This window comes from Saccopteryx leptura, chromosome 5 (genome assembly GCF_036850995.1).
Source record: "Saccopteryx leptura isolate mSacLep1 chromosome 5, mSacLep1_pri_phased_curated, whole genome shotgun sequence".
NCBI lineage: Eukaryota > Metazoa > Chordata > Mammalia > Chiroptera > Emballonuridae > Saccopteryx > Saccopteryx leptura.
In genome coordinates this window covers 210,590,548-210,605,229 of record NC_089507.1, presented here as the reverse complement: position 1 = coordinate 210,605,229, position 14,682 = coordinate 210,590,548, and the positions used below count along the sequence as shown (strand labels likewise).

At 52.0% G+C, this 14,682-nt stretch overlaps 2 protein-coding genes across 5 annotated transcripts; one reads left to right on the top strand and one right to left on the bottom strand.

The window, feature by feature from the left end:
* Positions 1-2,157: 2,157 nt before the first annotated feature.
* Positions 2,158-12,357, bottom strand: BLCAP (BLCAP apoptosis inducing factor). Its single transcript, XM_066387854.1, has 2 exons — positions 12,216-12,357; positions 2,158-4,055 (listed from the first exon to the last, which is right to left on the bottom strand). Exon 2 carries the CDS (start codon positions 3,877-3,879, stop codon positions 3,616-3,618), a length of 264 nt encoding a protein of 87 aa, XP_066243951.1. The 5' UTR covers positions 3,880-4,055; positions 12,216-12,357; the 3' UTR covers positions 2,158-3,615.
* NNAT (neuronatin) lies at positions 4,069-8,210 on the top strand. Of its 4 annotated transcripts, none has more exons than XM_066387851.1 (3): positions 4,069-6,000; positions 6,912-6,992; positions 7,208-7,426. In XM_066387851.1, the coding sequence occupies exons 1-3, from the start codon at positions 5,929-5,931 to the stop codon at positions 7,295-7,297; spliced, it is 243 nt and encodes an 80-aa protein (XP_066243948.1). In that variant the 5' UTR covers positions 4,069-5,928; the 3' UTR covers positions 7,298-7,426. The 4 variants fall into 4 exon arrangements, with proteins under 4 accessions (XP_066243948.1, XP_066243950.1, XP_066243947.1 ...); XM_066387853.1 differs by having other exon boundaries at positions 4,079-6,000; positions 6,912-6,987; positions 7,208-8,210; XM_066387850.1 differs by lacking the exon at positions 6,912-6,992 and adding an exon at positions 6,182-6,284 and having other exon boundaries at positions 4,079-6,000; positions 7,208-8,210.
* Positions 12,358-14,682: the final 2,325 nt, after the last annotated feature.

Genomic DNA, 14,682 nt, shown 5'->3' with positions numbered 1-14,682 from the left:
AAAATATTTTGGATAAAATTAAGTAAGCCTAGGGGCCTACTTGTATTTTTCATTTCTCTAGCATCCTAGCTAGATATTAGCTTAGTTAACAGCAGTTGTGATGCGAACTACAGTTTCTGGTCGTTTTGTGACACTGAGTAAACTGTATGTATGATTGTGCTTGTTGTACTGATTTTTTTTTGTTTTCAACTGCAGTGAGAAAAGTGTTGCGTAACAGTTGCCTTTTGTAGACCTAGTGCGGCCCGCCGAAGGGCTGTGATCTTGCTCTGTGGCCCACATGCTGAGTTGAGTTTGAGACCCCTGCACTAAACAAAGGGCTGAGGAAAGTGCTCTAGGCAAGTGGATCTCTGGGGAGAGGGATAAAGTCCAGGAAGGCTTCTTGACAGAGGCATACTTGGGCTCACATGGTAGTGACAAAAGCATAAAGCATATGCAGGCTGTCCAGCAAGGACACTGCCACCTTCCCAGAGCTTAGTCACCTTCCTCAAATGTATCCGGGAGGATCCTAAGATCCTAGGAGAATGGATTCCCTGTGTATTAGGGCTAGGAAGATTGTGTGTGCTCCAAAGACCACACTTTACCTAGAAGGAAACTGAGGGCCAGAGTGGGACACAGACTAGTTCCTAAAGAAGCCTAGACCTGGGCCTCGTGAGGTTTCGCCGTCACCACGTCACACTAGGAGCCCAGAGACTGGCTCTTTTCCAGAAGAAGTGCCGACTTTCCGTTTTCCTGGGAGGTGTTTTGGGGAGAGGGGGAAGGTGCTTTGGGCGCCACCTCGATTGGGTGGGCAGCAGTGCTGGGCAGGCGGAGGGCCGAGATGGCGGTCGCCTCGGGAAGGAGTGGGCTGCGGGCGCCCTGCTAGGAGGGGTCGGAACGCTTTCAGAGGGAGGTTTGTTTGTGATTCCTAAGCAGGCTTGACCTACGACAAAAAGCAGGTTTCTGAGGGTGAGCAAAATAAGCAATAATCTTGGCTTCATTCATCATCCAGGTGCCTCCACAGGAGAGTGGGGCCACAAAAGCCTTTTCTGTTTGTTTGTTTTGCTTTTGGAATTTGCAATTGTCTATTTTCTTAAGTCTTCCCACTAGGCTAGAATCATGTGGTCTTGTAGAGTCAGGCCTAGGTCTTGCCCCTGAAATCCCCAGCCAGCATAGTACAGGGGCTCAATGTTTGCTGAAGAAACCATCCTTCCCACGTGTCTGACTTCTCAGCTTGTCAAGAGCCACGAAATAAATCCAGAAACCCAGAATTCAGAGAGAAAAGCATTGGAGAATCAGAAAGGAAAGATATTCAACAGATGTAACCAACAAAAGTTTACTTCTTTGAAAATACCTTTAAAATGGACAAATCGTGGGCAAGGTTTGATCAAGAGAAAGCACTGATAACATTGGGAATAAAACACAAAAAACTGAAAACAGGGAGGTTGAAAAGGATGGGAGAAAGCTACACAAAACTATAGCAAGAAATGAAAAATCTTGGTCAAGTGTAAAATGACCACAGACCTTTCCCAACTGTGGTCTCAGTACACCCTCAACAGCTCGGTGCCTCGGACAGGCAGTGCTCCTCTTACAGCTTCTAGAGATTGAGGCGAACGCCCAGCACGGGGCCCTGACCAGCCACCCTGTTTGGTCTCAAAGGTCACAGCCCCGGGAGAGCACACACATCAAGGACACTCAACTGCAGCGCTGTCTCACTTCTAGTCGCTGCCTTAGGCCTGAAGCCCTGAGCCCCCTGGTTGGATGGCCAGCCTTATTTATTTTTCCATTTCAGATGCCATAAGGGGCTTCGCTTTATTTTTACTTCAAAAGCAGCACCATAAAAAATCCTTGATGATTAGAGCTCCAGCTGTCTTAAGTTGTTTGTCAAGGGATCAGTTACTCGAATCTCCTATGGAGGGAAACAAGTTTCAGGCGAGAAGCCATGGGAGCTGAGAAACGCAAATGTCTCATCTCTGAAAACTTTCCGACTCCCTCCTGTTTGCTGCCCAGCCTGCCCCTCCTCCCCCAGCCCCACCATCTGCTCCCCAGAGAGCAGATCAAATTTTCGGGCTAGGGTACTCTGGCGCCAAGGACTCAGACCCTCTGTGCCCCCTGCCCCCCACCAACTCAGAAACCCAACACCACAACCCAAATGGAATTCAGCCACATAAAACCACAAAGTAAAGTTTATAAAGCTTTATTAAACATTTCAAACAGCTGTGCAACGAACACACCAGAAATAAAAGCTCCAGAATAGTAGTCCCAATGTTCCACAAGTGTGGCCTCACGGTCCCATTCCCTAGATGGACTGCCTCCAGTTCCGTCCTCTGCCTGGCCCCTCCCTCCCCACTTGGGCAAGAGAAAGACGGACGGTTGAGACTGGAGGGACAACCACGCTGATCCCCAGTGGGCAGGGGCCAGGAGAAAGTCTCGTTTGCCAATACTTGTTACAGAAGCGCAGGAACAGAAAAAAGCAAGTGACAGTCACAAAGTCTTCCCGTGTATTCTTCAGGATGTCCGGTCTCTGTGCAGGACTGAAGGAGCTCCTGCCGTGAGGACGATCGCCACTGCTCACTTCTGTCTTGTCTGAACCACTTCGGAGTCCAGTGTGCTGGTCACTCTGCAATCCCCATGCTAAATAAAAACTGTAGCGGCACCTACTATCGCTAGCTATTGCTAAACCTCAAAATCAGAACACGTTCGATAAAGCTTCTTTAAAAGGAATATACACACGTATTGGTACACGTACACACACACACACACACACACAGCACAGCAAAATATATCCAAACACCTATCAAGGGGATCATGGCAATTAGGAAACACACAAGGACTCTCCCACTCACTCGGCTGGGGAATGCTAGATCTACGTGAACACACTACACCTCAATCCTGCAGAGCATGCACAAGAGAGACAATGGGCCCCCCTCGGGACAGCTGAGGAAGGCAGGAGGAAGGGCAAAGTGACCCGGGTGAGAGAGCAACGTGTATCTGTTATTTCTTTCTTAAAAATGAAGTGGAAAAATACTAAAGATTTGTGAACAACAGTCAAGACATGTTTCTGTCTAGCCTGTGCTCAGGGAAGGATGGATGAAAAAGCGAGGCTCTCGGGCGTCAGCAATCTCTTTCAACTCGAGATAAGTGCAAAAATGAGCCCTGTTTTGGACAGATGCTCCCCCTAAAAGAAAAGGGGTAGAAGAGAACTGAAGGGAAACCAGGAGAGGAACTGAGAAGTTGGGAACGTTCTGGGAAAGGAGGAGACTGACAAGGAAGGGTCACAGAGGTGAAAATGAGACTTGGCATGTTATCTGCCCAGGTCATGCTGGGGTGGCTGACTAGGATAGATGCAGACTCCTCACAGGAATGAGGCAAGGGGGGTGACCATCCTGCCAGCTGGGGCCAAGATGGGTACCGAACACACACAACCACAAGACCACCCATGGCTACAGGACTCTACAATAAAAGCACCGGTCAGTGCTATTATTCACATTATAAGGATAAAACATCACAGGCCAAAAAGGCGCCGTCAGGAATGTGGCACCCGCAGGCTGCGGGATTTGAAACTCCAATGCTTTATGACCTATGTCAATGCCTCCCCTCCCGTCTTCTGCTTCCTTGGAAAGCTAAATGGGCAGGCTGTTAGGTGCCCACAATGCTGGGGTCATGTGCCGATTCCGGAAGCGGGGAATCGGAGCAGTGGTACAGGAAACAGTTTCCCCAGCAGCTATAGCAGATGAGGAACAGGGCTGCCAGGAAAACCAAGGCACAGATTGTGCAAGGCTTCCGCTCCAGGAGGAAGCTGAGCAGGTAGAAGCCCATGAACATGGAGTGGCTGAACCACAGGGCGGGGTTGAGGGGCTTGGGGATGAGGAGGACGGGCAGCAGCCACTGGAGGCAATACATGATCTCTGCCAGGCAGGGCCTTCGCCAAGGCCGCTGGGCACCGCTGCAGGAACCGACCTAACGGGAGCCAGTGGGCGCGGGCGGCTGCCCTCTGCTTTCTTCAACCCTCACTCTCCAGGAGCTGAGCCGCTGTGCTCTCTGGCTGTCAGCCCGGGATCACCAAGGCAGCAGGGATCCTGAAGAGAAAAGTCAACACAACAGACAAACAGACAAAAAACAGACAGACAGACAGACAAAAAAAAAAAAAAAAACAGGAACAGAATGTATACTTATTTGGGAAAATGGATCATGGTTAACAACAGTAAATGTGAATGCCCTTTCCTCCCCGCCCACCCATGGAAGTCTACTCCTCTTTAAGTCACCATTTTTGCAAGCCTTCTGGGGTGTCTCCCCTGGGCTACTTGGGGGCTCGGCCACAGGGCCCTTCCCGCAGGTCCCAACCAGTGGACTGGCTTTGCCTGGGCCCTGCCCAGCAGAGATCATGTATCGCCTCCTGGGGCTGCGGCCCGTCCTCAAGGGGTCCAGACCTCACAATACCGCCCTGTGGTTGCCACCGGCCGGCCATGGGCTCGGTGCTGTGCCCCACAGGATTAGCACAGGGTTCGTCTCACAGCAGGTGCTCAGTAGAGGGTTAGGGCAGTTAGCGGCGCACTGCCGGCGCAGATTGCAAGCAGTGGATTCTAGCCAGCTTCGGGAAGCTGTAGCGGCGGGAGAACCAGGAAATATTTTGTTTTAAGATGGCAGCCTGGGACGAGCTTGCCCTTTTCAAATAGCCTGGCGTCATTTTGCCAAAACCAGCCAACTTCTTCGAAAGTCAATAAAGGAAAAAATATCACCATGCTACTTCGTCCAAACTGACCTCGCTTAGATCACTTACATTCTCCATCTGCTGCTGGCACTGTATAGAACCTGATCTCTGTGAGCTTTAAGTCAAAATTAAATTTTAGTCCACATAGGGGCAAACGCCAGTTGGCCCCTTGTCAGGCGGCGTGCTGGAGAGAGGTGTTTTGCAGCGGCAGGACACCAGTGCGCGGGGCCGCACTCGCAGACCGCGTTTGCAGACCGCGTTCAGTTCAGGTCTAACTGCTGCGCCTGGAAACGAAGCTGCGGCAACTGCAACCCTCTGGCAGTGGTAACAGACCCGCTCCGGCCGCCCAGCGCAACGGGTACAAAGAACCTCGCTGGCTGCGGACAGCCTACCACGGCTTGTCGGGATGAGAGCAGAAAAGAGAGGCTGAAATAACCTGTCCAGAAGCAAACTATCTCAGAGCGCATTCTGACCACCTCAAGGGAGAACTCATCCCATCCCTTCCGCGCAAAAGCGCCAATCCCTCCTGAATCTCTCCCACACAGGGTAGACACCTGGGGACTACCGCTTTCCCATCTCGATACCGTGGTAGGATTCTTAGAATCGCCACCACCTTAGGTCTAGCAACCGTAAGAAGCGGAACTCAAGGAATCAGTGAAAGGTATACACGCTCAGAGACTCCGTGAAACAGAGGACGCTGGCTTGTATTAGAAAGCGAGTTCTGAGCAGGGGCCAGTGAAGCCAAGGCTCCTGGAAAGGGCATCCTTTTTTGCTCTGCGAGGTAGATGATCCCTCTAAATTAGGTGTCCATCGTGCCCAAGGTGGGTTCTGGCACGGCACCGGGCACTGGACTCAAAGAGAGGCCCGCACCAAGAGGCGCACAGCCCCTCCCGTGCGCTACTCAGAGTTGCAGTTCTTTCCATTTTACACTAAAACTCAAAAGCGGGCACGGCAGAATCTTCTGGAAAGGGGCTAAGATGAAACTCAGGAGGCGGAGGTCGGTGCAGAAAGAGCAGAGGGATTATTTTTTCCTCTCATAGCGAATGAGGAGCGCCCCCGGCCGCCCCTCCTTCATGGACCCCCCCAAACGCACATGCGCAGTTGGGTGGCGGGCGAGTACTTAAGGCGCGGCAACCGCTGCTGCGGCAGTGCGCCCAACAGCGGACTCCGAGAGACCAGCGGCCCTCGGCAAACCCGCAGCCTTCGGCAGCACTCGTTCTCAACCACCCACTCTCTGAACCATGGCGGCAGTGGCGGCAGCCTCGGCTGAACTGCTCATCATCGGCTGGTACATCTTCCGCGTGCTGCTGCAGGTAAGTGTGCCCGAGTTCTGGGTGGGAGAGGGGTCCCAATGCCGCGCCCCTGAACCGGCAAGCCCACGTCGGAATTGCCGTTTCCCCGACCCGTCCTATCCTGATTGCCGCGATCCTTGCGTACCCGAGTGCCGCGGTCGGCACTGTGCGCCCCCACCCGTTCCCTGCGCCCTCCTCTTAGCGCAGACCCTTCTCGGTGCGCCCGCGCCTGGCCGGGAACAAAGAGTTGGGGCGCGGCGGGCGCCAGCCGCCGACGAACAACGAGGCTCTTAGCGACCAACGTGGTAAGAAAAACCCGCTATACCGACTGGACCCCAGGCGGGAGGCGGGGCACGTCTGTTTCGCGTAAAGAGATTTACAACTCATATAGTAAAAGTTTTCCGCCTTAAAAAAATTGCGCATTGCGGGGAAATTTTCTTTTAAAAAACATAGTGCTTGCGGGGCTGGGACCAAAAATAAGTTAGAAAAAGGCACTTCTCAAAAACAAACGAACAAATACCGAGCATTTATTTTTTCGCGGGAAAAAATGAATTCGAAAAAAAATGCGCATTGCAGGAAAAATAGACAAAAGCACTTGGCAGAAAAATTGCGTTAGATAAAGAGCGCGTTGCAGAAAAAAAAAATAGACAAAGGAGCTAATAGGAAAAAAATGAATCGGATAAAAGCGCTTTGAGGAAAACAATGAAAGGAAAAGGCTCTTTGCAGGAAAATGGAAGAGAGAAAAAAGCGCTTCTTATAAAACCAAATTCACTTTATTAAAAAAGAAGCGAGGCAAATCGTTTTGTATAAAAAGAAAAAAATCAGAAGAAATTGCTTTGCCCATAAAATCATTTACCCTAAAAGCACTCTTTGCAGGAATAATTTCCTGCTACAGGAATTCTTTGCCAAAGGAATCGCATATTTCCTTCAAGGTGTTCCTGGAATGCTGCATTTACTGGGTAGGATACCCTTTTCGAAATCCTCCAGGGACCCAGCCCATTGCAAGAAGTGAGGTATACATAAGTTGTAGGTCCAATCAGCTTGCCGCCATGCAGCCTTCAGCACAGCTGGAAAAGATCCAGCTGCCTGACTCTTGGACAAACTGCGCCCCTGTCCGCCTCATAGTTGGACAGGAGGGCGGGGCATGGAGCGGGGGCGGGCTCAGCAGCGCTGCAGACCAGCAGCAGGTGCCCGCCTCTAAGGGCAGGTCCTGCGTCTCTCACTACAGGTGTTCAGATACTCCCTGCAGAAGCTGGCGTACACCGTGTCGAGGACCGGGCGGCAGGTGCTGGGAGAGCGCCGGCGAGCCCCCAACTGAGGGCCCAGCCCCCAGTCCCACCCCTGGGCGGCCGTGCCACCAGATGCTCCTGTGCATCTCGCCCAGGATGGGAGCCAATGCCGCACAGGAATGGGGGGTCCCCTGTGCTCTCTCGCCAGAGGAGCACTTGCCAAGGTCAGTAAGGGGCTGGCCGGCCTCCGGAGAAGCAGCACCGCAATGACGACAATACCAGATCCCTCCCCAACCCCCTTTGCACCCGCCCCACTGTGGGGCGGGGTAGAGGGGGGATGGGGGATGGGGGAGCAGACCTCTGAGATTTGTGCATGGGCATTCTGATCTGGACCAAGTCGGGACAGCGACATCCAGCCCCACGGCCACACCAGCAGGCCCCACCACAGAGATCCAGACAACCACACCAGCCAGCAGAATGGACATTCCAACATCACCAGTTGAAGCCCTGAATCTCTGAGCAGCAGACAAGGCGCACGCAGTTGGCAGGACTGGAGGGTGTGGGTGAGGGAGGAAGAGTGTTAAAAAGCAGAGTGGGGCCCTCGCACTGTCCCTTGCCTCCAGCGTGTGCATTCCAGCCTGGCTACTTTTGCTCCCTTGATTCCCCCTCCCCTCTCATTGTCTCCCAAGCCCACCCCACCCTAAAGAAATGTGTCACTTAATTCGGACGTATTCAACCAGTAAAAGAATCCCAACTTGACTAAAACACCTTCTCCGAGCCCTCAGCCCCTCACTGATCTTTGCCCTGGTCTCACGCAATTGTGGTCAATATTGTGGTAATCGCTAATTGTAATGATTGTATAAGTGTGCATTAGTTGTGTTTCCCCAGCTAGATTGTAAGCTCCTGGAGGACAGGGACCACCTCTACAAAAAATAAAAAAAGTACCTCCCCCGTCTCGCACAGTGTCCCAGAACCCTGCGGGGCGGTGGAGGCGCACCAAAAGTTGTCTCTTGTGGTTTCTATTGCGGCTGCGCACAGAATTCTAAGACTGAGCTGATGTGCCCATTGTGGAGTGGGCACGATACTTGGGAGAGGGAGGGCAGGAGGACGTGGCAAGAAAACTGGAATAAACTGGGACTCTCACATAGCCAGTTCCACCTCAATAGTGTCCTGAGATAAAGGACATTCCCCTCCCCAAAGAGAAGGTCTTCACTTGTGGTCTCAGAATAAGGGACCACTATCCCCTCAGAGGGGTGGGTGCCTTCAATTGTCCTGGGATAAGGGGCACTGGCAGGCAATCGATGGGAGTGGCTCTCAAAATGGGGTACTAGGGACCAAAGGGGGGGATCAAGACTTCAGAGCACAGGCCCTATTTCCATTGAGGAGCCCCAGGAAATAAGTATAGGGTAGGGTGGGGGCAGGCACTGGCTGGGACATGAGTGTGGGATAAGCAGTGTGCTGTGGCACCTCCCCGGCCCAGCTCATCCCTCCAGGACCTATAACCTTGCCCAGGATCATCCTGCCTGGTCTTTCTACTCTTCAGGGTCTCCTCCCCCACCCCCAGGGACCTCTTTCTTTGGCTCACTCTCCCCAGTACTGGGCTCTCTGCTTCTCCTAGCATTAGCCTCCATACCCTCTGGGTGCTTACCAGGTCCCTGGCCCTCAGTTCTCCCTTGCCATCAGGTTGGGTGGGTGGGTGGGTTGGCGGCTCAGCTCCAGACTTCTCTCCCCTCTCCCACTCCTCAGTGAGTTTGGGATCCTTTTACATGGGGTCAGCTGACTGCCTCACCAATTGGCCCTGCTGTCTGTTCAGCCTTGTCTGTGGCTTTATGTGTCCCTGTCACCACACACCTGTTCCTGGGTCAACACCAACGGAGGGAGCTGGAGAGCTATAAATCTTTCTGCCACTTCCTCAATTCCCTTAGTCACAGTTGTCATAAACACTCTGAAGCACAAAGCACCTCGCCCCCCTGAGCCTACTGTCTCCCTCTTCTAAGCACCTTGTGTGTCTCAACCAACCACCAGCACCTCTAGAGATACTGATCACTTCAGTTCAGCATCAGAGAATTAAGAGTTATGGGAGCAGAAGGTGCAGACCTCGGTTTTAATATTGGCTTTGCCATCCATCAGCCCAGGGAACCTGGCCAGGTCACTTCTTAACCTTCACCCTTAGTTCCCCTCTATAAAAGGGCTGCTAAAATCCCAGCGAACCCTAACACACTAGAAACATTCTGCTATCAAAATGGCAATCAGGACTCATAGCACTGGAATGGGGATGTGCAGTCTGAGACTCCATCTTCCTTAGGCGCTGGCTCCAGCTTCTACCGTAGCTGGAAGGTAAGGCAGGTCTCCTCTTGCCTCATCAGCAGGCAATGCCCACGCCTCCCTTCTGAAGCCCAGCTCTTGGCAAGTCTCAAGACTTAGAGTGTCTGTGGTTTTCCACGCCGAATCCCCAGAACCATGAACATATTTCAACACGTGTTCTCAATGAAAGCTTCCTTCCCTGCAGAGCCTTCGGGCGTTGTGCCCACTGCCCCTGATGCTCTAACCTCAGCCCAGTTCTAAGGTGGCTGAGTTTAGGGAGACAGGCTGCAGCAGCACGGAAGGGTCTGCTTGCTCTGGACACAGAGGCCTCCGCTAGCCTCCTGTGCCACCTGTAAAAGGCAGGAGGCTGCTGGTAGCACCAGGGCTTTCCAGAGGATCTTGGTGGCAAAGCCCATCTGTGGGGCTTCCTCCACCCATAACTCAGCAGGGATCAGAGCATGGTGAGATGACAGAATTCCGAGCAAGGGCTGCCATGGTGGTCTAGTATGCAATGTTCACTCCCTCCTTTTGTCCCCCATTTCCAAACCCCCATGCTTGGCAGCAAGCACGTCCCAACAGAGAAGACAGGAATGCCTTCACTTTCTATTCCAGTGTGAGAAGGCTGGTCCAAACACCTCTTGTTTATCATCCCCCTCCCCCACCCCGCCCAGCAGTGATACCATTAAAATATTTTATTCTGGTAGAAAGCAATGGGAGGAGTTGAAAATAACTAGTTTTATTGCAAAGCCCTTAGTCCACAGGGCTGGCCATCCCTTTCCCTAAGCTGTCTCTACCACTCCCACAAGACCCACCTTCCCCAAGGCCAACGATAGAGCAGGTGAGTTGTGAGAGGACTGGAATGGCTTTGTGGAACTGCAGCAACACGGGAGACTGCCCCATGACGATGTTCCTCTCTTAGATTAACCAACTGAAGTTAAGCTCCAGGGGAGTTCAGGCACCATGACTTTCAGCGGTGCTATGGGACACTGTTACCTCCATCTGTGGAGTATCTGGATTGTGACTGAAAGAAGGGGCAGGAAGGACAAGTGTCTTGAGCTTCAGCTGTGGGGCAGGGACAGTGTATTACAGGTGGGTTAGATGAGGGAAAAGGCTTGCTGCGAGCCACATGCTAGACATCTATTTTCAAACTTGTATCTATTCAGGAGATAGCACCCTAAAGCGAGAGTCTGAATTTGCAGATAGTTTGACCCCTGGAGATTTAAATGTGCATGAACACGTTCATGCGCGCGCGTGCGCACACACACACAAACACACACACACACACACGCCAGCGTTAATCTAATAACAGTCTTTTTCCCTGGTGACCTCTTACTTCCTCTATATGCCCCAGAGACATGTCACCATCTTCTCTGGCAAAGATCCTGTTCACCCTCCCGGTTTCCCCTTTCCTCTCCCATAGGGCCCATCCCCCAGCAGGATCCAGATCGCTGAGCATTCCCAGAGCAGGAAGTCAGAGCGGCAGGCAACACATGGTCCTCGGTATATCACACGGTGACAGGTTTCAATGGAATGCATATGTTTCAAATATAAGAGAACAACAACAAAAAGATGACCCAACCCAGACTTCCAGATTCCTCTTTGAAACAGCATATTACACATAAAAGGTTAAACTGTTTTTGGCAGCAATTCTAACAAGACTCATTTCAGAGATGGAATCGATCTGGTCACTGGAAACTGACCAGGGCTCCGAATCCTTTAACAGATTTGCTTGACATTAATCAATCTCTTATTTTAAAACAAACAAACCAGATCTAACACTTGGCATTAGCACTTAAGCTGGAAGTTTTTGGTCCTGGCTCTGGTGTTGCCGTCCAGAAGGCGGAGGGGATGGGCGGACCATGTCAGGCACGGCAAACAGAAGCTGTCCCCAACACACCAGTTCCCTGAAAGTGATAAAACACAATCCAAACCTATAAACAAGAAAGACCATTTCTTTCCTGGGACGGAACCCAGTCTGTCCCAACATTTAGTGTTGAAAAGGGACACGGAGGCCTGGAAGGAAATGAAAGGTTTGGAAGGGGTAAGGAGAAAGCAACTGCCCCCACCCCCCATTCTTCTTTCCAGGCTATAAGTGTGCCAGGCATTCCGTTCCTCCAGCTGCCCTTGATGGCCACTCCCCACGTATGCTGGGTGTCCAGACTTGATGTAGGGTTAGAAGGAGTAAGAAGCACCTGAGCCTCAAAGCAGAGAGTCGCCCTATCACCCCAGACATTAAAGCGGGGGTCCGGGACAGGAGAGCCTTTTCTCCTCTGACATGAAAAAAAAAAAAAAAAGAAAGCAACTGAAGTGGCGGGGACAAAGTGACAGGACTCTCAGAAGTTGGGTCCCCCGCCATGGGCCCCGGGACTGAAGAGGGGATGGTCGCGCCCCCCAGCCCCACGCTTCCCCGGCTCTGCCTGCCCCGTCCCGGGAGCGGACAGGCAAACGCTGACCTTGGAGGCCGGAACGAGAACCCAGGAGTCCCGTGACCCTCCCTCAGGCTATGAAGGGACCCAGCGAGCCCGGGCTGGGGCCAAACAGGGCAATCACGTGACATGGGACAGAGGTGGCCCGAGGGAGCGCGGAAGGAAAATCCCAGAGAGGGACTGGGAGACGCTTAAGGTGACCCCAAAGGGGCAACATGGCGGCGCGGAAGCATTGAGGGCCTCTCATCCCGCCCCCAGAAGGCCAACACCACGGTACCTGCGAGCCCTGCCATGGCGCCGCTGCCACTGTCGCCTTTGTCGTCGCAGCCTGCCTCCACCTCAGCTCGCCACGGAAGCCGCAGAAAGCAGGGGAGACGCCCCCTCCGTCTTCTAGTCCAGCCGGCTGAGGACCCCTTCTGGGATTAGGCTGTCTACAATAAACGCCTAACTACAAGACCCACATTGGATTCTCCTTCGCTCGATATCTCCCCCTATATCCGCCCCAAGTGACACTTTGAAGACTTTCTACGTACGTGTTCAGGGCTATATAAGCTCTAAAGTCTCCAAGCTTCAAAATTTTTTAATCAGGCGCATCCTGGGCAGCCCCATATCACGGGCCCATGGTCCCCTCATGCATATGCAACAGATTGTGATCTTTACCCCTTTGAGAGCCGAGGGGGCGTACCTTGGTGTCTGTAGGTGAGCTCTTGTTTTGTCCGGTCCACGCGGATGACCTGTGTACTGCGGCAAAAAGTCCGCCGGCCCCTTCCTGGCCCTTGCACCAATGGGCCAAGGCTCAGGAATGGAAAAATCCAGGCTCAGGGCTTAGGACCTGACTCCTCCCCTTGCCCTGTACTTTGGACGAGCCTCTTGCCTCTCCAGACTCTCAGCTTCCCTATGTCTGATGAAATACCCACCTCACAGGGTTGTTACGGGGATCGAATGAGTCGTGTATGCAATTACAACCTAACTAAGCACATTTCCTGAGCGTTTACTATGTGTAAGTGCAGTGGGTAAAGGCAAGAGGGTAGAATGGCGGGTGGCCTTGGCACACTGTTCTAACCTCAAGGCGCTGACAGTCTAGTGGGGGACACTTGGGCGGGGGGGAAGGAGAGGAGAACAGTCGTCAAATACTCTATGTTAATGATTTTAATCGAACCCATATATAAGGTTGCATTACGGAAAATGCTGTGGGGAAAGGTAAAGAGTTATGAAAAATAAATGGGGTTCTGAGGTAGGGTGTTGGGAAGCTAGGATTTAGGCTGAGAGACCAGGGACAGTTAGGAGTTGTACAGGGCGAGAGTGACAAGGGAAATGCTTCAGGCGGAAAGAACCACTTGTCCTAGATGTGAAGGTGAGGGAGCAGGGAGAGGTTAGAGGTGAGTGAGGAGTAGTGAATCTGGATTTTACCTTGAGAATAGTGAGAGGCCATTTTCTTCTGGGGAATGATACCAAATTTGGGTTTGTGAAAGGCCTCCCTGGCTGCATGGCTTGGAAGGGACTTGGGAGTGGGTGTGTGGGGACCAGTTAGAAGGCTGTGGTCGCAATCCAGGTGCAAAGGAATAGTGACTCACACAGGGTGGTGGTTTGGGGAGTTACGAGAAGTAAAGGACGTCAGATGGGATGTGGAAGGTGCTGAGGCATTGGCAGTAACGCTTAGGTGTTTCTCTTGAGTATGAGGAAGTGACAGAGCCCTTGACTAAAGTGGCGAAGCCTGAAGAAGGATCAGATTGAGAGGGCAGATCAAGAGTTTGGCTTTGAGAAGGTAAGTTTGAAATGCCTGGGCGGCATTTCATCTAGGTGGAGAGGGTCAATAGGCAGTTTTGTACTGAGACTGGAGCTCAGAAGAGAGGTCTGGAAGAGCGGTACATATGTAGGTAACATAATCATGGCGCTGGATGAGATCCCCAGGAAGGGAAGGCAGATGAAACAGTAGGCCGAGGAGGAGGAGCCAAGAAAGCAGAAAGAGAGGAAGTGACCGGTGTGGAGCAGGAAGAGCAGTGGAGCGTGGGATACCAGAGAGCAGGTTTTTAAGAAAGAGCGCTCAGTGGGGCTGACTGTAGGGTCAGAAAAGTCACCACTGGGTTTTGTTACAAGGAGGGGCTTATGGACTGTATCCATATTGCCAGTACCAAAGAGAAAGAACAAACAAACCCCTAACTGAATTGGTTTAAAGAAAAAAAAAATAGTCTACCACTCAACGGCAGGTTAACTGAGCGGCTTGGCAAAGTCCTTAAGAACATTGCATCTCTCAAGGTCATTCCATCTCTGTTCTGCTGCCTTTATGTTGGTTTCATACTCAGGGTCATAAGCTCTACCCTCCCCAAGTCTTGTCTATCCTTTTTAAATCCCCCTCCAGGCCTTTTCTGTCCCCGCCACTGCCAAAGCCTCGGTCCAGGACTCCCTTGGACCCTGGACCAGCATCCTCACTGGTCCTCCATCTTGCCCAGAACCATTATTCTTCACACACAGCCAGAATGATCTTTTAAGATCATTCCAGAGGGGAGGAGGATTGCGGGGCTGGCTGAAAAAAGTGAAGGGATTATGCAAAAAAAACAAAGACAAAAAAACAACAAAAAAGAAAAAACAGACAAAAAAGAACTCATAGATGCAAAACAGAATGGTGATTTCCAGAGGGAAAAGGGGGTGGGGAGAGGTGGAGAGAGGGTGTAAGGGGATAAATGGTGATGGAAGAAGACTTGACTTGAGTAGTGAACATACAGTACAATTGATAAAGTATCCAG

What these genes read in the sequence shown, in the direction of transcription:
- BLCAP (XM_066387854.1), bottom strand. Translation starts at nt 3,879, where the DNA reads ATGTATTGCCTCCAGTGGCTGCTGCCCGTCCTCCTCATCCCCAAGCCC.
- NNAT (XM_066387850.1), top strand. Translation starts at nt 5,929, where the DNA reads ATGGCGGCAGTGGCGGCAGCCTCGGCTGAACTGCTCATCATCGGCTGG. An exon ending in TCTTCCGCGTGCTGCTGCAG is followed by an intron (nt 6,001 to 6,181) that starts GTAAGTGTGCCC and finishes CCCTCCTCTTAG; the next exon opens with CGCAGACCCTTCTCGGTGCG. An exon ending in GGCTCTTAGCGACCAACGTG is followed by an intron (nt 6,285 to 7,207) that starts GTAAGAAAAACC and finishes CTCTCACTACAG; the next exon opens with GTGTTCAGATACTCCCTGCA.